At 44.2% G+C, this 23,488-nt stretch overlaps 1 protein-coding gene across 1 annotated transcript; it reads left to right on the top strand.

The window, feature by feature from the left end:
- Positions 1-2,240: 2,240 nt before the first annotated feature.
- On the top strand, positions 2,241-19,258 carry LOC310697914 (uncharacterized protein; the record flags this gene model as incomplete). Its single annotated transcript, XM_083484516.1, has 7 exons — positions 2,241-2,439; positions 10,638-10,733; positions 11,794-12,318; positions 13,020-13,199; positions 13,471-15,789; positions 18,374-18,472; positions 19,139-19,258. 5 exons carry the CDS (start codon positions 2,241-2,243, stop codon positions 14,925-14,927), a joined length of 2,457 nt encoding a protein of 818 aa, XP_083340642.1. The 3' UTR covers positions 14,928-15,789; positions 18,374-18,472; positions 19,139-19,258.
- Between the last annotated feature and the right edge of the window lie 4,230 nt (positions 19,259-23,488).

Genomic DNA, 23,488 nt, shown 5'->3' with positions numbered 1-23,488 from the left:
TTTCCTGGTTTTGAGGAATGCCTCCTGTTTTTATTAGACAGCACACCGTCCTTCTGTGTGCATGCCATCAGTATTGTGTGATCTTCACAATCAGGAGCAGCAGGACACAGCTAACTTCCCATGGTAAACGGAAGGTTGCGAGGAGTGGTTGTTTCTAATTTTGTGTTCTGCCATGTTCCCTGTGGCAACCATTTTGTGCCCACAACACTCTCAAAATCCAAAATGTGCCCACTGGTCCAAAAAGGTTAATAACTCCTACTTTAGAGGCTCCTGTTTCTGGTATGGGCAGCGGTGTTGAGGAGCCTTTTGTACTAAAATCCCAGAACTCCTTCTCCTCCCTCTGCATGAAAAACACACTTTGTTTACAAGGCAAACAAAGCACAGCATGGACGAGACCTCTGAAACATTAATTTGTGCAGAGGTATCTAAATCTATCACTTAGCAAACACCCATTTTCTGCAAGTTTGTGTCCTGGTCCTGCTGTTCCAGGTTCTCCTGGTCCCTTACGGTGTTCCCGTTGCCTGCTTGCTGCTCTTTCCTGCCTCAGTGCCTGTTTACCTGACCTCTCTAAGACTACTAGCAGCAAGCAGATGCAGCAAAGGCAGCCTCCACTTGTCTTGCTTTCTCCCTCCAGGTGGTGGTGCAGATTTGGGGCCAGGGGGAGAGGGCAAGTGAGTGGGCATCAATGCCCTGGAGATGAGGGAGAAGGGGATCTACTTGGGGCACCTTGCCCAAGGCCCCCATTCCAAACTTGGAAGATGTAAAATAGGGATGGCAACTCCCATGCTCAGAGGCCAAATGTGGCCCTACATGCCTCTCTTTCTGGCCCTTGGAATGTTCTCCTCAAGCCACATCCTTCATAGGCCCTATTTTGCACCACACTTGACTGTTGCTGCTTGACTGGGATGTGTCTTTGAAATAATGAACCCTTCCTTGCTGTTATGTACTGAGTTGAATAGGATCCAGAATGCAGCAGTCTGGTCCTAGAACAATAGGATTCAGAATGCAGCAGTCTGATTGGTCCTAGAACAATAGGATCCAGAATGCAGCAGTCTGATTGGTCCTAGAACAATAGGATCCAGAATGCAGCAGTCTGATTGGTCCTAGAACAATAGGATCCAGAATGCAGCAGTCTGATTGGTCCTAGAACAATAGGATCCAGAATGCAGCAGTCTGATTGGTCCTAGAACAATAGGATCCAGAATGCAGCAGTCTGATTGGTCCACAGGAGCCACCCACAGGAGCTCCAGGTGGAAGGGAATCCGCAGCCTGATTGGCCTACAGGAGAATCCCGGAATTAGCTAATCACGTGGGGCCCATTGTGTAAATAATGTATATAAGGCAGACATTCTGGGGGAACTTCCATTCCTCCTCACCACTATGAGCTGAATAAAGAGCAGGAAATCCACTCTCGACTCCGAGTATATTTCACTTGCCTTGCTAGAGGATAGGTAGGAGTGTGTGTAGAAACTAGCCTCCTGTACAAAGGTAAAATCTGCATTCATTGCTTCACCCACTTTTGACTCTCGCCTCACCCACCACCAGCATGGAGCCCCCCGAAGCGAATGCACCTCTCAAGCTGAAAAGGGCTCCCCATACCTGCTGTGAAGCTCTATTACAAAACAACATTGCAAAATGTTGCAGCGGATCGGTGGTGACCCCTTCCATTTTGCTCTGTGGTGTATCACAACAATGCTTGTGAAGAAATGTATAGAATGTGCAACTGGACTGGGTGGGTGGGGTGCAATGCCACTCAGTTTTCAAGACAGTTGCACAGTTTCTTTTGGGGAAATGATTTGGGCGGCACCAGGAGGCATGACTCAGGTTAGACACTCCAGAGTAGCTGGGGAAACCCAGCCAGATGGGCGGGGTATAAATAATAAAATTATTATGATCTACTGTACATGTGTGCAGCGCGAATGGACAAGGGTCGCCTATAAGCCCGTTGTCATCTTCATTAATGACCCTCTAAAAAGTTTGGTTTCTTCTGGACAAAGGCATCCAACTCCCAGTGACTTAGCAATGACTGAAGGACCCCAAGGCCAGACATATTCATATTTGATCTATAATTCTCTACATCCCCACCAGAATGTTTTGGGAAGGGGGAGACTAGGAAAATGGAGCAGGGCTCTTGGGTTTATCCTGTAAAATGGTTAATGTATTTACTGGTAATGGGAAGACTCCATGGTGATGCTATGGAGATGATGCTATACTAACCATGCATGAGGCCTCACGGGGGAATGAAAAGCCCCCCACAGAAGGGAAGAGTTCAACACGTAACAGGTTTCGACTTGCCTGTGTCCACCAAATGGAGGTTGCAAGCACCAGCCCTGCAGTTTTATACCTCCCACCTCCCAGGCAAAGTTGCTAGTGTGCTGAAGAAGAAGCCCAAGCTGACTGCTTCTCTCGCCGAAAGGAAAAGCCTGTCCAACATGAAATGTAAGTAGGGGACTCTTAGAGTACCATGTGGATGAACGACAAACTTTCAGTTGCAGGTGCTGTAATTATTGTTTTATTTTGATTTATTACCCACCCATCACCCTTAAGGTCCCACAGCTGGTCGGAGCAATGTAAATATACACCATTACAGATGCCTTAAAGCAAGCATGTCCAAAGTTTGTATCAGGGGCCTAATCTGGCCCACCGGTCGGTTTAATCCGGGCCCTGTGACAGTTTATTTCCTGGGTTAAAATCCTAAAAAAGAACTCAACAACTTCACTCCTAAAAAAAAAAAAAGAGCTCAAGAACTTGGGGGTAAAATAATAAAAAAAAGCTCAACAACTTCAATCCTAAACGGCCCTTCACTTCATCAAATCTGGTCCTCTTTGAAAAAAGTTTGGACAGCACTGCCTTAAAGCAAATGGCATCAGGACCAACACAACAGCATTCAGGTTGCCCAAAATATCCAGTGCAAGGAGGAAGGGATCAGGAGGGGGTTTTTTTTGGGGGGGGGTTAGGTGTTTGGGACTGAGAGGGTTGCACTCCATGTGGTATAGTGGTTAGAGGATTGGGATAGTATATGGGAGACCAGGGTTCAAATCCCCATGAAACTCACCGGTGACCTTGAGCCAATTGCTGCTGCTGCTACTCAGCCTAACCTACCTTGTACGGTTATTGTGGGGATTAAATGAGGAGGTTGAGGGTGATGTATGCCACCTCGAGCTCCTCAGAGAAAGAGGTGGGGTATACAGTAGATGCAATAAATAAATAATAGGGTGAGTCCTGAAGTATATATAACTTAAGTGTCAAAGGCTAGGATAGACATGCTTCTTCAATATATGACAAAAACTCCATAGTGAAGATGCCAGGAGCACTGATGCTTCCACAGATAATGTCCTCTCCCAGGCTGCCACCACTCTCAAACTTCTATGGGTGGTGGAACTACTTAGAGGAACTACTAAGAGTTAATGTACTATACACATAATATTATTAAGAGGTTCAATAGGGAGGGAGATGGTCTTTTGGGCATTTGGGGCTCAGTCATTTGGGCTTCGAATGTAACTGTGAGCACCTTGAATTGGGCTTGGAAACACAATAGCAATCAACTGAACTCAGGTGCAGAGTTCTGGCTAGAGATGGAGAGAAAACTGATTCTGTTTACATCATCATGGAAAAACCGCCTAACTACCACTTCGCAAACCAATCTACAAACTGAACAGCATGTATTCTTTGGAATTCACACTTTCAAAAATTTGCAGTGCAGCTCTCCAATCAGTTCAGTTCATACGTTTATTGCTCTAGCCAAAGGCCATGGCAAACCTGTAGCAATAGCCTTAATAAAACAACATACATCCATAATATAAGCTAATAACCATGATACACCAACAAACTCAAATCCATCTTGATTTCAGACTAAACCTTTGAATCACCACAACAATTTGTTTATTAATTTATTTTGCCAATTATTTTTATTGATTTTCCAATATAAAACCAGAAAACCCACAAATTAGTTCCAAATTAATACAATTTTGTTAAGAGGCTTCCCACACACAGTTCCTGATGGATCTTTATTATTTAATATTACTGTGTTTCATATTCTTATTTATTTCTATTACATTCATTTTTTCCAAATTATCATACAATTAACAGTTGCACTCTTTATGATTTCTATTTGGTGCAGTGGCGTAGCGTGGGGGGTGCAGGGGGGGCTGGCCGCACCGGGCGCAACATCTGGGGGTTAGGGTTAGGGGGCGCCAATCCACGTGTTAGGGGGCGCAAATCCACGGGTTAGGGGGCGCAAATTACTTGCCTTGCCCCGGGTGCTGACAACCCATGCTACGCCACTGATTTGGTGTTATTTTATTATTTAACTTCCAAAAAAAAAAAAAAAAAAAAAAAGGCTTCAAGTGAGGACCCATAGCTTTTTCCTTTTCATCCTGTGTCCACTACATCCAAAAGTCAGTTGTTAGTCTCTTGGCCTTATGTGTCTCTCTGACGTTTTCCCTTTTTCCTGGTGCATTTGGGGCTATCTCCCTACTCCCACTGCTGTTTTATTCCAGCTTGGTTGGGGCAGAGCTGAAACTTCAGGTTAAACCCTCTTCTTTCTCCTGCTCAGCTCCTTCCCATAATACTCAAGCAGTTCCAAATCGACAACAGCTGATCCCTCCTTTCCACTAGCACCAAGAATCAATAAGTTCCGAGTTCCAGAGATTTGCCATTTCTTCTTCTGGCTGGGAAAGGAGAGAAAAGGTGGTGCCATTCCTCTTCCAACACCCAAAAAGCCCTCATGCAACTTTCCTTTCGCTGCTACCAAAACATTTTTTAATTTTTTAAAAAATAGGTTATATCTCAACATTTCCACAATCTCTTCCAGTCTTTTTTTTTGGGGGGGGGTAGGCTCCAACTCCCAGTGACAACCTTCCAAACAAAACAGTTCTCTCCCTCTTTTAACTCCTTTCAAGCCACACACAGCTTTACATCTTCTTTTAAATCTCAGCGTTACATCATACATCAAACCATCCTCACCTGTATATCTTAAAATTCAATATTAGGAGAGGGTTGCTGAATCATAAATGTAAAATCTTCCATGAAATATAGCAGAGAGCCCCCATCTCCTCCATCCACCTCCAGCACAAGATAGATTCTTCTCCCAATTTCAAACCTCAGTTCCATGCAGCTGGTTGTTTGCAGTTATAATGTACATGTCCTCTTGTGTGCACCTATTCTTAATGCCAATTAAAAACCCAATTATAAGGAGAACCTCCACATCCAATGGCAATTTTGGGGGTTTCACATCAGGCAAAGTGAGTAAGCACCCAGCACCTCCACCTGTCCCTGTGTGGGGGCAAGCCATTGAGGTAACAGCAGGTCTCCAGTACCTCCTGTACCTCAGTAGGTTTATGTTGTTGTTTAGTCGTTTAGTCATGTCCGACTCTTCGTGACCCCATAGACCAGAGCACGCCAGGCACTCCTGTCTTCCACTGCCTCCTGCAGTTTGGTCAAACGCATGCTGGTAGCTTCGAGAACACTGTCCAGCCATCTCGTCCTCTGTCGTCCCCTTCTCCTTGTGCCCTCCATCTTTCCCAACATCAGGGTTTATAGGTTTGGTTTAACCACTTCCATCCTCTTTATTCAGCCTGTGCCTCTCTCCTATGTTGAGAGAGTCGTCACCATGGCATGGGACAGGAAGTGGAAACAACCACCACGACAATTTATAGAGATTTTATATGACTCCTTTTTCCTGATTATTTTATTATTATTTTTCAGTCAATGCATAGAGGGCTACTCTCTGTGTTATAAAGCCATTATTGTCACTCAAAAGAAACCAACCTATTTCTGCCAGGGTGTGGCTACTTGCTAATGTGAATAAAGGTTTCAGAAAGTCTCTGGGTAAGAGGCAGGCTAACAGATAATGAGCGATGCCTTCCACCTGAGGTTAACTACAAATGCAAACTCTGTCCACATACATGACCTTGTTTGCTGTAGCAGCCATCCAAGACTGCAATAGGCGTTAGTTGAAAAAGCAGCTCAATAAAGGCATTTATTGAGGAAGCTGGTGAGAGTTTGAGCTCTAAAATACTCTGGAGTGGATACCAAGGGGAAAATATGGTATTTCTAATTAGTTGCAGGTCATTTCTGGATTCTGTCCAGAATCCAGATTCTGGGTTCTATCCAGAAGAGCCAGTCTCTTCTTCTTGTTGTTGTTTAGTCATTTAGTCATGTCCGACTCTTCGTGACCGCATGGAACAGAACACGCCAGGCACTCCTGTCTTCCACTGCCTCCCGCAGTTTGGTCAAACTCATGCCAGTCTCTTAGTTGACACTTATTCAAGGTCAAACCAGAGCTCAGTTCTGGAATATAATAATGGTTTAAAACATCTTGACAAGCTGCTTTCCAGAGCAGGTTATCACTCAATTCTATATAGCACAGTGCAGGAAAAAACTCAAAAGGCATAGTAGCAATTTTTAAAATATACTTTAACTGAGCACAGTTTGCTCTTGACTTAATTGTTGGCGTCCCAGATTCTGTACAAAGAAGAGCTGTTGATATTCCTGGTGGTAGAGAGTATAGCTTCTAGGGAAAATAAAATATTCTGCCTGGTTTCCAAAACCTTAATGGAGTTTAAATCAGAGCCCCAGATTTCAGTGTCATAAAGAATTTCAGTAAGCACTTTACTATCAAATATTTCATAGCAGGTTCAATCAGCTGTTGTAACAGAACTTCATCAATGCCCCAATAGTTTCCTGTGGCTTGACTTTCACTGCTTCCATCCGAAACTTCCAAGGGAGGTTTCACTAAAGAGTACACCCAGGTATATAAATAAAGGAGTTTGTTTTATACCTTGTCCAATTCTCCATTTTTTAAAACTTCACAAAAGTATGCAAAAGTGCATATTTAAGTGAGCAGTTTGCAAACAAGTGAATATATTGGGTGAGGGGAGAACATATAAAAATGCATCTGTTAGTCAAAACTGCATACAAAAGTGTGTCTGTTAGGAGAAATTCACACTCAGATGCTGATGAATTTTCATGAGGATTAAAAGAAACACAAGTTCAAATTGCTGCAATAACATGGGGGGGGGGGCTGAGTTTAAGACAAAAAGGTGACGGAAACCAAAACTGACAGATGGCGTCCACATCTCATTTTGAGAGCTGGGTAGCCAAAGTGGGGCTATTACCAAGGTCAGCTTCGTTGGACTGGTCATGTTGTGCAGATGCCTGATGACCGTCTTCCAAAGCAACTACTCTATTCCAAACTTAAAAATGGAAAGCGTAATGCTGATGGTCAACAAAAGAGGTTTAAAGACTGTCTCAAGGCAAATCTAAAAAAAATGTAGGATAGACACCGACAACTGGGAAACACTGGCCTGCGAGCGCTCCAGTTGGAGAACAGCCTTTACCAAAGGTTTCATGGGCTTTGAAGACACTCAAACTCAGGACGCAGGGGAGAAACGTGCTAAGAGGAAGGCATGGCTGGCAAAACCACACCGTGATCAACTCCCCCCCAGGAACCAATGTCCCCACTGTGGAAGGATGTGTGGATCCAGAATTGGCCTTCACAGTCACTTACGGATTCATTGTTATAACTGTGTTTATGGAAGACAATCTCACACGGCTACAAGTGATCGAAGAAGAAGAAGATTACCAAACAACTGGGGTGGGGGTGGCATGCTCCTAAACCCTCCTCACCCCCAGGTTTTTAGAAATAGGGAAAAATCTTTTTGGGAAGAGAAAATGAGGGGCAGGCTAAGAAATCCCACAAAACAGCTTCATTTGATAAGTTTTAAGGATGTGACAATGAAGAGTGCATGGTTGGTTCACAAGCTGCATGAAGCACTGAACAGACACACTTTGCACTGCAGCAATTTGTTACAGTTCCCACTTGTTTAAATAGCACACTTTTAGGGAGGAGAGGAGAGAAAAATTCATTTAGATAACCTGTTCATATAACAATTCCCAGAGTGGAGCCCAAGATGTGTATTGTGTGATGCTTTGCAGCTTGCAACGGTGGCTGTGTGCGTTATACAATGCTATTGTCCAGTAAGACACTGGTGGATATGTGAAACAGATACAAGCACACACCGACCCAGAGATGTCTCCCTCTAAGGAAAATGCTTCATTACTTGTAAGTGACAATAATTACTTAATAAGGCAAACTATGGCTTGGTGGCTGACTAAATAAATAAATAAAACTTGGAATGGGTGTGGGTGTATGAAACGCCCCCCCCCAACACTAAGAATTTTTAAAGGCAGACTATAGTTGAATAAAATCACTTTTGATGGACTGAATAAAACAGACAAGAATCATAGAATTGTGGGGTTGGAAAGGGACCCCAAAGGGCCATCTAGACCAACCATCTGTAATGCAAGAATCCCACCTGAGGAATCCCCAACAGGTTGACATCCAACCTGTTTAAAAAACCTCCAAGGATGGAGAATTCACTACTTTCCGAGGGAGCCCGTTCTGCTGTTAACCAACTCTTTACTGTCAGAAAATTCTTCGTAATGTCTTGATTCCTGTAAATAGAATCTGCTGGTTCAAGTCCTTCCTTCCAGAGCAGAAGACTACACTGAACTTGAAGCAAAATAATCAAGCAGGAAAAGATAAACAAAAGGAGGAAACAAAAGAAGATGAAACAAACAACAGCAAGATTACACCAAAAGGAATATATGAGGAAGAACAGTAGGGTTTGAAAGAAAAGGCTGGATAAAGGGTGGGCGTGGGTTGGACTCAAGCCTTAAGGACATCTGCTTCATATCCAGAAGGTCATAGTTTCAGCCCCCAGCCTCTCCGGGTAGAATTGGAAAAGACTCTGTGCCTGAATGCTTGGAGAGCTGCTGCCAGCCAGTGTAGACCATACTATGCTAGGCAACTTGCTGTGTTCCACCAGAACCGTTTTATTAAAATTCCTGCGCAGAGACAGAACTTGCAAAAGTGCAAGAAACCCATGAGACCTAGGTGATTTGTTTACTTCAAAATTTTAAATAGTTCAGCTGGAATACCATCACTTCCACTGGCCTTGTTATTTGCAGTGCTTTCTAAGGCCCATTTGACTTCACTCTCCAGGATGTCTGGCTCAAGGTCAGCAACCACACTACCTGGGGTGTACGAGACATCCATATCTTTCTGGTATAATTCCTCTGTGTATTCTTGCCACCTCTTCTTGATGTCTTCTGCTTCTGTTAGGTCCTTACCACTTTTGTCCTTTATTATGGTAATCTTTGTATGAAATGTTCCTTTCATATTTCCGATTTTTTTGAACAGATCTCTGATTCTTCCCATTCTGTTGTTTTGCTCAATTTCTTTGCATTGGTCGTTTGAGAAGGCCTTCTTGTCTCTCCTTGCTATTCTTTGGAAATCTGCATTCAATTTCCTGTATCTTTCACTATCTCCCTCGCATTTTGCTTGCCTTCTCTCCCCCGCTATTTGTAAGGCCTCGTTGGACAGCCACTTTGCTTTCTTGCATTTCTTTTTCATTGGGATGGTTTTAGTTGCTGCCTCCTGTATAATGCTGCGAGCCTCCACCCATAGTTCTTCAGGCACTCTGTCCACCAAATCTAAATCCTTAAACCTGTTCCTCACTTCCACTGTGTATTCATAAGGGATTTGGTTTAGATTGTATCTTACCGGCCCAGTGGTTTTTCCTACTTTCTTCAATTTAAGCTTGAATTTTGCTATAAGAAGCTGATAATCTGAGCCACAGTCAGCTCCAGGTCTTGTTTTTGCTGACTGTATAGAGCTTCTCCATCTTTGGCTACAGAGAATATAATCAATCTGATTTCGATGCTGCCCACCTGGTGATGTCCATGTGTAGAGTCGTCTCTTGTGTTGTTGGAAAAGAGTGTTTGTGATGACCAGCTTGTTCTCTTTGCAGAACTCTATTAGCCTTTGCCCTGCTTCGTTTTGATCTCTAAGGCCAAACTTGCCAGTTGTTCCTTTTATCTCTTGATTCCCTACTTTAGCATTCCAATCCCCTATAATGAGAAGAACATCCTTCTTTGGTGTCACTTCTATAAGGTCTTGTAAGTCTTCATAGAATTGGTCAATTTCAGTTTCTTCAGAACCAGTAGTTGGTGCATAAACTTGGATTACTGTGATGTTAAATGGTCTGCCTTGGATTCATATCGAGATCATTCTATCATTTTTGAGATTGCATCCCAGTACAGCTTTCGCCACTCTTTTGTTGACTATGAGGGCCACTCCATTTCTTTTACGGTTTTCTTGCCCACAGTAGTAGATATGATAGTCATCCGAACTGAATTCGCCCATTCCTGTCCATTTTAGTTCACTGATGCCCAGAATGTCAATATTTATTCTTGCCATCTCATTTTTGACCACATCCAACTTACCCAGGTTCATGGTTCTTACATTCCAGGTTCCTATGCAATATTTTTCTTTACAGCATTGGACTTTCTTTTTGCTTCCAGGCATATCCGCAACTGAGCGTCCTTTCGGCTTTGGCCCAGCCGCTTCATCAGCTCTGGATCTACTTGTACTTGTCCTCCGCTCTTCCCCAGTAGCATGTTGGACACCTTCCGACCTGAGGGGCTCATCTTCCAGCATCATAACTTTTATTAGTTTTGCTTTTAGCAAGGACTTGCCCACTAGAGGGAGAGAGAGACTGAAGGAGTTGTATGTACATTTTTTTTTTTTTTTTGGTGCGTTGGACTAACATAGCCTCTCCTTAATGTTGCAGTGCTCTTTGGACTTATTTTGGTTTGGGTATCAATAAAGCTTTCCAGGTTCCAGTGTGTCCTTGAAAAGGAGTACTTCTGCTCTTCCATTCCAAATGGTGAGTCATCCATCCTCCCAAAGACTTATCTATACTGGGGCATGATTGTTAGAAAATTGTAGAGGGACGAGCTTCCAAAGTATTCACTTTAAGTTTGGGTTTTTAAGAAGATCCCTGCTGGGAAATTGTCTTGAGGTCACATGTCAGTGGTGGGTAGCAACAGAGGCGAATGTGTGTGAAGCAAATTTTACCTTTATATGGTAAGCTAGTTGTGATTCAAGGACCCACCACCCGCTTGAGGATAAGAAAGACACATGGACACGGTATATTAGGTTAGTGGGCTAAAAAAGGCCACAGCTTTATTGATTACAGCATGTGAGAGGTATTGGCTTAGGCATTGGATAAAACAACAGAGCGTGACTCCACCCCCTCAGGGAGGGGTGAGTCTATCAAGGGTTAAGCACCAGTGGGAGGAGCCTGTTGATGCAAATACAACTGAAAGCTCCCCCTGATGTCACTGGGGGTCATGCCATGGCCCTAGCCACCAGCAAGGGTGTCGGACAGGATCCATGACTGCCGGATTCCTTTACCGGAATACCCATAAAATGGAGGGGTAGGCGATGGCCACACCATGCCCTCCAACACACAACCATATTCCAATGCCTAACTGCCAATACCCAAAAGTTGTGATGATTTGCTACGAGGTAGGCAAAAAACCAAGTGGCCAGTGCCAATTTGCCAGTTGGATAAAAATTCCTACCAGGCCCCTTGGCCAACCAAGGCGACCAACCGCAGGTCCATAGCAATGTCAAGAACCAAGCAATGAACTAAGGGAGGGTGGGTGCGTGATCCAACAAGAAGCAGCAGCACAATGGCTGGGAAACGCTGCTGCGGCCGCGTTTGAGCAACTAAACCCCACCCCCAAGCCTCCAGCCAATTGGCTGGCCACCTGGGGGCATGGTGTGGCAGCCGGGGCAGCTGGGCAGGGGGCGAAATGCCCCCTGCCAACGCAGGAAACAGCTCCCGCTCACAACTCCTCCCCTCCTTGAGGAGGAGAGACTTTCCTTTCCCAACACATAAAAGCTATCTCTCAAGCATTTTCTGTTTCTGCCACTTCTAGGTTTCCCAGAAGGGTTGACCTCCATTCTCTTTGTGGTAACCAACATTGGGATTCTCAACTCCACGGTCTTCAGTAGCCCTAGCTTGGCATCCGTGTCCAGCCTCGCCCTAGCAAACAGCGGCATAACGAAAATCAAACCGGGAGCGTTCAGCATTTTCCAAAACCTCCGCAAACTAAGTTTATACCAGAACAGTGTGACTGAGGTTAAAGCCTCCTGGCTTTCCAACCCTGGGCATCTAGAAAACCTGACAGTGGCTCAGAACCTCATTGCCAGTATAGGGCCAAAAGACTTTTCAGGGTTTTCCAACCTTACATCGCTGAACTTAGCAAACAACCAGATCTATCAGATATCCAGCAAGAGTTTTAAGGAGCTGACCAAGCTAACGCTGCTTGACCTGTCTGGCAATAAGTTAACAACTTTAGCAAGAGATGTATTTGATGGGCTGATGCTCCCAGTGATGAAGCTGGGTGGAAATCCATGGAACTGCTCCTGTCAACTTCAGGATTTTGGATTATTTTTGCAAGGTAGGTGCCCAAGGTGGCTAACAACCTAGTTGTAGAAGCAATACAATTAAAATTATTTGAGAGCAGCTAGAATTCTCTCTGCAACATCTTGGAGGTTACAAATGACACTTAAATCATATTTTGATTAATTGTGGGGTTTTGCAGCTATGGCCAAACTGACAGGGTTTTTTGGACCCACCTGGAAGGAAGACAGAGACAAAATAATTTGGGGAGTCAAATGGCAGACATACATTGATTACAAAAACAGAGATGGTTTAGAACCAAAATGAATTATGTGTTTACAAGGTGTTAGTGAATTAATGCCATAATGTTATTGTGAATATATGTGCTCCCTTAAATTTGACAACTCTTTTTGAAATTGTGCTTTTGGGAGCTTTTTAAATTGTGATCAATGTAATAAATAATATCTTACTGTTAAATCTTTATAGATTGTTTGTGGATTCAGTACTTAATGTGATTCAACACAGCTTGAACACTTTAAAAGTGGGAAGTGGGCTTCTTCTAATCAGAAGTTTGAGAGAGGTTGGCTTAATCCTACAGACTAACTTTCAAAACCAATTTAAGCAATGCCTTCATTTTTATTTGAAAAAATTAATTGCATAAACCATTGAAAATATAAATGGGACCAGACACAATAGATTTCACCGGTGAATCATTTCCCAGTCAGTTTTTCCATTGTTCAAGACTGTGTGTCTTTACAGAGTTGATCAACGCGTCACTGCTTGAAGATGCTGCCTCTGTCATTTGCCGAAGTCCACCAAACCTAGAAGGGGTTCCTGTCTGGAACATTTCTGACTTGAACTGCCTGCCAGACTTCTTTTCATCAGTCTTTGAGAACAGCTTCCATAAAGTTGGACTACCAGCTTTGCTGGTATGTTTAGGTATGTTTCAGTGTATCTGTTAATGTTTGATAACATATCTCTGTTGACATAAGAACACAAGAAAGGCCCTGTTGGATCAGGTCCAAGGTCCATCTCGTCCATGATCCTGTTCTCACAGTGGCCAACCAGATGCCCCAATGGGAAGCCCTAGATGGGTCATTGGCCTGATCAGACCTGCTTTTCTTACCTTGTTATGTTCTATCTGCTTCTTTTGGAATTCATGTACCCTTTTGAGCTAATATTTTACCTTTCTTTTTTTCCTTTTGGGCAGTGCTGATTTCGTTCATTTTGATGCTGCTTTTGATCTGGATGGTGAAACGCAGTAATCAACAAATCCAGCCAAGCAAAGAAGCGACTGATCTAACCACCAATGGGCAACCATCTGACTGTGTTGATTCCATGGCTGAACACAGGCTGACTGATGGAAAGATCAGAATCACAGAGACAGGGGTCATGTCTCACTCTAGGTTGTTGAGAGTTCGTGCCAAGTCTGCCTCAGCCATATTGTTGCAGGCAGAGTTCTGCCCCAGACCATGTCAGGCCACCAATCTGGCTGATGAAAAGCAAGGGCATCTAACAACTCCCTTCACACTGTTAAATGAAAAAATGCACGTGAGAAGTGAGGACCTGTGCAACTTTATGGAACTGTGGTATTACAACAAGCTAGAAACAGACAACAGAAAGGAATTTCAGAGGCATTGCAATGTGAACTCATTCCCGACTGAAGTATACCTAGAAACTCCAGATATGAAAGTTACTTCAGACGTGGCAACAAAAAGTTTGCAGGAAAATTGTATTTTGGGAGCATCTGAGAATGATGATAGTAAAGGCTGTGACAGTGTTGAAAATCCCGAACCCTTTTTATATTTAAGTGTTGCTACGACCACAGTTGAAGAGCAAATTGATGTCCCACCTAAAAAAGATGTGGTTATAAAAGCAGGTGGAAACTGCTCAGTTTCTTTGAAGCGCGCTTTGACATGGCCTTATGAGATAAAATGTTTGGGGCAGAAGTCTAATGTGTTAAGTATTAGAGAATCATTTAAAGGACAGTTCCTCCTGCCTACTCTCAACCTTGAAGAGAAACTGGATGTTGGGAGTTCAGAATTTCAGGAAGAGTGGCTAGAGGTTCATCCCAGGAAGGCATGTCAGCCATTCGATAAGGGTCAGCTTGGATTTAACCAAGAGGCAAAGCTAGCCAAGGAAACAGAGTTTCCATATCAGCAAGAATCAAGGGCCGAAATTGCCTTAGAGCCAACAGATGTTGGAAAATCTGAATTCACTGTAGATCTGCAAAGACAGCATGATCTGAGCACATGCCCCAAAGAGGGTGATCACATAGTCAGTGGCAGAACTGAATTAAAGGCAGAGGTAAAACAAGCTAACCAACCCGAGTTTTCACTTCAGCCAGAATCAAATGCAGCAGTTGCCTCACAGTCTGGACTCAAAACAATGAGGGGCCCCACAGCTGTGAAAAGGAAACAGTCATCTAAACCAGTATCTGCTCAATCTAAAGTCCACCAGGAAAGTCATCCCTCTCCGCTCTCATCAGCTGATGTTGCTTCCACTAGTCTGCCCCTGCATGATGAGATCTCACTTGAAAACGACGAGTATAACTATGCCAGCCTCCTGCATGAAGTTGTGGAGAATCGTGGGAGGTGGACCAGGGAAAGATGGAGACAGACCCACAGGAAACGTTCAGTGAATCAGCCCCCAACCAAATCCAAGTAGATCACATCAGACTCCAGTTTAATGCTTTGTACATTCATCTTTGTAGGCGAGAGAGAGAGAGAGAGAGAGAGAGAGAGAGAGAGAGAGAGAGAGAGAGAGAGGAGTTGTATCTATCTAAGTTCTACTGAGAGTAAACCTACTGGAATTAATATTCGAGTTAGCCATAATCATTCATTTCAAATCAGTCTAGAACTAATGTTGGATACAATTAATTCTATCTATCTATCTATCTATCTATCTATCTATCTATCTATCATCTATCTATCTATCTATCTATCATCTCTCTATCTATAATCTGCATAGCAAGAAGATGAATATGACCATCGGGGTCCCTTCCAACTGTACAATTCTATGATTCAATGACATATACATATATAATGAAACAGGATTAGTGGACAATGCTGATCTGGCACTGGTAAAAGAGGATGCTTCCTGTGGTTTCATGGAAAAGAGGGCTTCGGAAGCTACACACAATTCCTCACAATGCCATTCTAGAATATCTTGGAGGCATTCTGCAAGCCATGTTCTTGATGGTGAGACGTCCTATGCTGAGCACCTTCAATGCAACTTTCATGATGTTTCTTGTGATGTGGCTTTTTGGCAGGCTCAATTTTTCATCACACATCCTTCCAAAACTACCCCCAGAATGGACAGTGAGGTTTGGCCAACCTCAACATTACTAAAATAAGTTTTATGGGGCATGCTAGACTTCCCCCTTGGTGTGTTGAATGTAGTTGGTGATCCTGCCTGCCCCTTGCAATGGCCATCAGTGGGTATTTGGCAGGGGGAGGGCTTGCAGACAAGGCACTGTGACTAGACTCCTCTGAACAGCAGAGTCTGTGTCTGTGAGATCAGCACAGTGGTGGGTATCTACTAATTCAAATCACTCATGCAAATCTGAGCTATGTACCTAATACAAGATCCTCTTGGATATTGAACTTAGCTAATGTTATGCCCAGTGCTGCTATCAATGGCAGTTGCTCTCCAAGCGCTTCTGGAGTGGGAGAGCATTTCACCAGGGCTGCAGCATGGTAGGTGGTGGTGCAAATGGTTAACTCCCTCTCCCAGAGTACTGGGGTCCAGTTCCTGATTGTCTTTCCTTCAAGGCTCCTATTTAAGTTTTAACAAACAGGTACATGAAACAGTTGGGATGCGGGTGGCGCTGTGGGTTAAACCACAGAGCCTAGGACTTGCTGATCAGAAGGTCGGCGGTTCAAATCCCCGCGACGGGGTGAGCTCCCGTTGCTCGGTCCCTGCTCCTGCCAACCTAGCAGTTCGAAAGCACGTCAAAGTGCAAGTTGATAAATAGGTACCACTCCGGCAGGATGGTAAACGGCGTTTCTGTGCGCTGCTCTGATTTGCCAGAAGCGGTTTAGTCATGCTGGCCACATGACCCAGAAGCTGTACACTGGCTCCCTCAGCCAATAAAGTGAGATGAGCGCCGCAACCCCAGAGTCGGTCATGACTGGACCGTTACCTTTTTACATGAAACAGTTATGTGATTAATTCCTGAAGTTTATATTCCCAAACCAGGAAATACAGGGTTTAGCAGAGGTTGTTGGAGTATTTTTGTTTTTGTTTTTTAAGTTGACTATTGGAAATATAAAGGGACGCAGGTGGCGCTGTGGGTTAAACCACTGAGCCTAGGACTTGCCAATCAGAAGGTTGGTGGTTCGAATCCCCGTGACAGGGTGAACTCCCATTGCTCGGTCCCTGCTCCCGCCAACATAGCAGTTCGAAAGCATGTCAAAGTGCAAGTACCTTCAGCGGGAAGGTAAACGGCATTTCCGTGCACTGCTCTGGTTCGCCAGAAGCGGCTTGGTCATGCTGGCCACATGACCCGGAAGCTGCACGCCGGCTCCCTCAGCCAGTAAAGCGAGATGAGCACCGCAACCCCAGAGTCATCCGTGACTGGACCTAATGGTCAGGGGTACCCTTACCTTTACCTTTATTGGAAATACATATCCATGGCAAAAACACCATCCAGAAAGCCACCAAAATATTTATTTGGTTTGCACTGTGTGATCTTTTGATGCATGTTGACTTCACATGTTAATTTATGCATGTGATATTGTTGGCACTTAAATTATTGACTTGTAGTATAGTTGATAAGCTGCATTGACAGAAATCTTTATACACAGAAATCCTCTTTGCAAATTTTCTTTTGTGTTGGGGTGCTTCAAGACTTGCTATTTTCTGGTGAAATTCAAACAGTGGCAAATTGTTTAGGAAAGGACTGTTTCTTGGCAGGTGGGGAAGCCATGATTGTTAAAGTTGTATAAAAGTGCTTTAAGTATATGCTGTGGTCTACCATGTTAAGCATGCAGTCTACTCCTCTATTCAGTTGTCAGCCATAGTCAATAGTCACATAGTCTATTTTATATTCACATGGGCTCAGTAAACACTGTTGCTTATTTACTTGATATTTTATGATGTCTTGTAATTCAGGGTGTATTTTACAATGGAGATGTTTAATCTGTATCTGTTAGCATGCTTTCATGATGAAGAAATGCACATAGATATAGATATACATAAATATAGATATATATCGTGTGTTAGGAGACAAATATCTTGTGTTTAATAAAAACAAAGAATGCACAATATTCACCACCAGCATTCTGATTCACAGTTCAGTTTTGTGTCTAAAATCTGGCTGAAAATCTGCTTATATGACCTTAACAGATTGGCGAACTAGACAAAAACTAACAAAATGAATTTCAATAGGAACAAATGTAAGGTTTTTTAGACTTTGGCGGCAATCATCAGATGCAAAAATACAGGACGGTGGCTTTCACTCCTGGCTTGTAAAATGACCTAGGGGTCTTTGTAGGCCACAAGCTTAGCATGAGTCAACAGTGTGAAGCAACAAGAAAAAGAAAAACGAAAAACTATTGCAATTCTATGCTGCATCAAAAGAAGTTTCGTGTCCTGTTTAAGGGAAGTAATATAATATTTGCTCCCAGCCTATCATCCAACCAGTTCAGGGCAGACTACAAGGGATTATCTCATGTCAGTGAGAGTAAGAGATAGCGACTGGTCCAAGGTTATGTTATGAGTGGCACTGATGAGTGGGAATTTGAACTCATGTCATCCCTGGCTGCATCTTAATGGAAGAAGGGCACTGGCGCTGCAGATGTTACTGGACTTCAACTCTGACTTTTGGCCATGCTGGCTGCAGCTGATGGAAGTTGGTGTTGCTTTCCATTACCTTTCACTGAGAGCAGACACAGCTAATTCTTCAAAATCCACACTTCAACCTTTTCAACGAACACCCCCCCCCAAATAAATCCTACCCCAATGTGTAGATTGGGGTAGCAACACTGGGGGGCAATGGGGCGGGGGAAGGATATGTACAAAATTGTGTACATGGCAAATTTGTGTGCAGGCTTTTTGTTTTTAGTGTATGCAAACTGGTGTGGGAAAAATTGGGGTGAACTCATTTGCAGACTAGGAAAATGAGAAACCTCAAATTGACAAGTTCGTCCATCGCTGCCTAGGAGTAAACCTCATTGAACTTGGTGGGACATAGGACTACTACACTGCTGGTAAGATATTGGCCACATCTGCACCATATATTAAAAGCACTTACTATACCAATTTAATGCCATGCCTTCCTGTAAAGAACCCTCAGAAGTATAGTTTGGAGGGATGTAGCACTGTTTGCCAGTGCCTGGGACAGGTACACACCCATGTGTGCTTGATGGGGGTGGAGCGTGCTCACCCAGCTCTCACCATCAGGCAGGCCCTCACATGCCAGGCAGGGTTGTGGCACAGAGGGTGCTCTTCACCCTCTGTGTTCCCTGCTCTCACTGCCAAAAGGCAGGTGCTCTTACAGCAAGTGGGGAAAGGGCCATGGACACCAAGCAACAGGGATCTCTGTGGAGGGGTGTGCCTGGTTTGCGGCCCCCTCCCAATGGTGCTCTTGGGGCAACAGTCCCCCTGGCACCACCCATGCTATACCACTGGTAGTTTAAGAGTGCCAGGAGTTGGTAGATGCCCCTATTCCTCTCAGGGTACTCTGGGAATTGTTGCTTTGTGAGGGGATAGGGGCCCTCTAACAACTCGCAGCACCCTGAACAAGCTACAGTTTCCTGGATTCTTTGTGGAAAGCTATGATTATTTAAAGTAGAATGATATTGTGTGGATGTAGCCATTGCATTCAACATATTTTACCTCCAATGTTAAGTGTTTTAGTTGTTTGGTTTGTTCAGGCAATTGTTCATCAATCATAAGCCTTAAATCTGGATTACTTGCGGAACTACAATCTCAGAGAGGCATAAATATTCTGGCATTTGCGAGATCCTCATCATATAGCGAAGCTGAAGTTTGCAATGGCCAAACCCAGGGTACCTCCAAGGAAAAGTTGTAAGTTATTGCAGTATTCGTTTTAAAACACACTTATCTAGATATTGTTTGAACGTATGGAGAGAGCTGTCCATCTTGGTCCAATAAATGCAGCTCCCCAGGATGCATATCAAAATTATAGAGTTTTAATCCAAGATAAAGCTCTAAAAATGCATGTATATAAGTGGGTGACATGATTCTTGAGAGACAATTGACTACACCATGACAGGGATGGGCAACCATACCTAGGAAGGGCTGTGGCCTTGTAGGAAAAGCCAATCAGGAGCCACAACCAATGGTGGGTGAAACCAGAACATAAAAGTGGGAGGAGTCTGAGCACTGCAAGAATGCATTACTATTTTTTTCTTCCTCTCTCTGTGACACCCCAGCCCTTCTTTACCTCTCTCGTACACACATGAACCAGAAGCGTATGTAATTATCATAGTGGGTGACCCAGGGAGCAAGAGTGGGGGACCAGCAGCGTGCAAAGAGCCAGATGATACTGAAGGCAACATTGTCCTGATGGAAACACTGACCTCAGCAGAGGCCAGGGTGCCTTGGATAACTCCACACAGGTCTTAGGCCAAATAGTACTGTTCATAAGAGCAGACCTCAGATGTTGCTTCAGCACCAGTTACTTTTGGACTGAGCTTTATACAGGAGCCAAGGCCCTGTCTCAGTAGGTAGTTCCCCTTTCACTGAGAGGGGCCTCTTCATTTAACGGGGGGCAGTGTCTTCCAATAGACATTTACTTCAATAGAGTGGTGTAGATTCCAATTGCACTGGAGCTTCTGAGATGCAATCCCCAATGTGATGTCTTTGAAACTGGGGTTCTGGCTCCATAACTCCTTCAATTACATTAGATGCTTTTGGGCCTGGCCCTGAGGACAATCCTTCCCCTCCACTCTGAATCCTGGTCTCATTCTTTGAAGAAGGAGAAGTCAAGCCCAACACACATTAAATTAGGGGTGCATATGTGGTCTACGCATTTGTAAGAATGAGATGATAGGCCTCTTGAGGTGGCATAATGGACTGTACCACTTCAGGCTACAGGTGAGGGCAAGTCATTTGTGAATGTAAAAAAATAAATAAATCCCTGTAAGTAAAAAAATTCCAGCATGCCAGGGAGCAAAGTTTTGATCCAGCCCATTTCCCTGCTGTGTTTTATATGTAGGGAAGTTTTCCTGCATAATGCTGTCTTGCAAAAATGAGATTCCCCACAGCTGAAGGCAAAAGTCATATAATCCAGCCTGCTCTGATTTGGCTCCTTGTGTATGTAGACTGAGTTTAAGATGGCACCAGTCTGAGGGATGAGTTGTGCTTTTCCATACTGATATTGAGACCTGGGACATTATTTTTCAACTCCTGCTGGGAGACTACTGCTTGTTGAGGTCAGAAGTCCAAGGTCACAGAAAGCAGTGGTGGCTAGTGTCCACTGGGACTGGTGGGGCAGGGGCAGGAGGCGGGCAAACCAACAGTTCTTTATTCTTTCTTTGGTGATCGCTCATAGCCAAGTAAGATTGTCTTCCATTAACATGGAGCCAACTAATTCTGGTTTTGCTCCCATTCTCCTCCCCACTGCATTCTACAAGGGCAACACTGAGACTAAGTAGGAGGAAGCTAGCAGGTTGTTCTACCCCCGGGCTGGGCTGAAAGTTAGAAGGCTGGTTGAGGGCTAAGGCTGGTGTGGGGAGCTCCCCATTCACTCCAGAGGAGCAGCCTCCATGGACAAAAAGAGTCTACTTTGCAGCTCCTCCTTATTGCAGCATCATCACTCCTGGGAACCAAAGGGACTCTCTGAAGGGACTCCAGGAGAGATTTGAGTTTCCTCTACTTTGTACTGAACAGGTATGGTGGTGTTTGGTGCATTGCAGCTGCTGCTGCTTTCCAAGGAAGCTGCCCTGCTCTGTCCTCCCCGCTGTCAGTCCTGCTCTGTATATGCAGCAAAATGTGAGCACGTCTCAGCACTCTCAGAAGGTGAGTCTGCCCCACTCAAACCCACACTTCCACTTCCTCCTCCCCATCACTTCCTGTAACTGTCTCAGCGGATAAGTCAGGGACGGGGAATTTTTTTTAGCACGTGGGACATGTTTCCTTCTGGGTAGCCTTCTGAGGACTACATGCCAGTTGTGAGCACAGCCAGATGCAAAAGTGGGCAGAGCAATGCATTTAACTTTTACCTTTGTACAGTAGGCAAGTTTCTGCACACACTCATGTGCCTCTCCAAAGCCTCTGTCCAGGCAAGGAAGAAGCATTATCAGAGTTCGAGGATGTTCCAGCCATTCAAGGAAAGTGTGAAGCAAGGCTAGTGTGGGGTGTGGCTTGGGAAGAAGAGAGAGTGTGGCCTGGGGAGAGTTCCAAAGGACAAGTAGAGAGGCCTGGAGGGCTACATTTGCCCTCCAGGCCTGAGGCTCCCCACCTGTGGGCTAAGCAGTTCTGCAATGCACCAACTATCATTATCTGGTGCCACGTGGGGCTGCCACGTATCTGGATTTTCCTGGACATTACTGGGATTTCAAAAGCAGAATTGACGTCTGGGGGGAAATTCCGAAATGTGGTTCTTTGTCCTGGATCTTAGGCAAGTCAATTGGGGGGGGGGATGCATTTGTTGGTGTTTTTGTAAAAAAAAAAAGAAGGAAAAAAAATTCATTCAACCACTTTTAGGGTGTCCTGATTTCTACTTTTTGAAATACGGCAACAGTGGTGCCTAAGCATGGGCAGATCAGTCTATTTGGGGGCTGTGTCAATTCCACTTTTGTTTACCCATAAGTCTGCTCTGACTAATTTCTGTGTTAAACTACATTTAAAATAAACAGATTCTCTCAAGATGCACATTTTAAGAGTATTTTGCTACAATACATTTTATTGGTGGTGGTTGGACTTCAAAAACTATTACCATGAGATCCAGTGTGGCACAATGGCTGGAGCATTGGATTAGGAATAGGGAAGCCTAGATTCAAGTTGCCATTCAGCCATTGTGATCCCTGGTGACTATGTGCCAGCCACACCTCACAGTGTCCTTATGAGGATAAAATGGGTGAGGGAGGAAATAATGATATAGACATAGATATCTCAGGGCTCAGGAACCTGGGGCACTCTAACTCCCATCAGCCCAAGCCAGCATGGCCAATGACCAAGGGTGATGGGATATGTAGTTTGGCCAGATTTGGAGAGCCACAGTTGCCTGCCTCTTATGTAGATAATCCTGAGAGAAAGAGCAGAATGCAAATGTAATAAAACAAAACAAAAGAGAAGCACCATTGCACATAGGCTTTTTCTGCATGGTGTATGCAAACTGCAGAGTCCTGCTTCCCTCAGTGCAGAATGTGAGTTACCCTATCCTGTGTATTTCCAGTAAGCAGTCGTAAGTCCAAATGTTGCTTTGCCTTGTAGTTTTCTGTCTAAGTGTCTCCCCACCCTCCCCCACCCCTTCCCCTTGTATTCAGTCTTAGTAGGTTTGTCAAGTTACACAGAGAAGATATACCTACGTCATGGGAACCTTAGTGAGATTCCTCCACTGTCCTTCACAAAATTCTCCAACCTCCAGTTCCTGTCAATCACTGGATTCTTAGTTTCATCCCTGACCAACCTCACCTTTTCCACAATTCATGCCAACCGCCTGAGGGTATTGAATCTCAGCAACAACCACCTCCTTAGTTGCATGGTTCAGCCAATGGCTTTCTCAGGTCTTCTGCTCCTGGATGAACTGATTCTGACCAACAATAGTTTGGACATATTGAGAAGGTCATGGTTCTCAGAGATGCCAATACTCAGCAAACTCTTCCTTGGGGCCAACAGAATTGCATACCTTCCTCCAAGAACATTTGAAAACCTGGCCAAGCTGGATGAACTGGTTGTGTCTTCTAATTTGATCCAGTATCTTCCAATGGACACTTTCTATGGATTGCCTTTGTTGACCAAACTGGACTTATCAAGCAACAAAATCATGTTCATCAACCACGAGGTTTTTCAGCCTTTGCAAACACTCAAACATCTTCTACTGTTCCAAAACAGGTTGAGTGTCTTGCCCATCCTTCCAGGTTCTGTAAACTTCTTATTTCTTCACAAAAACCCATGGGAGTGCAATTGCCAACTGGCAAGATCTATGGAGCCACTGATGGCCAAAATCCAGTATCTCGATGATATTGTTTGTGATAGACCCCCCAACTTTGCAGGACACCAAGTGATGAGCATCAGGCCTGGAGATTGTGTCTCTC

Source organism: Podarcis liolepis (assembly GCF_965112155.1).
Source record: "Podarcis liolepis genome assembly, chromosome: Z".
Taxonomy (NCBI): domain Eukaryota; kingdom Metazoa; phylum Chordata; class Lepidosauria; order Squamata; family Lacertidae; genus Podarcis; species Podarcis liolepis.
The sequence above is the reverse complement of the archived record's forward strand: the minus strand, read 5'-3'. Positions and strand labels throughout refer to the sequence as shown.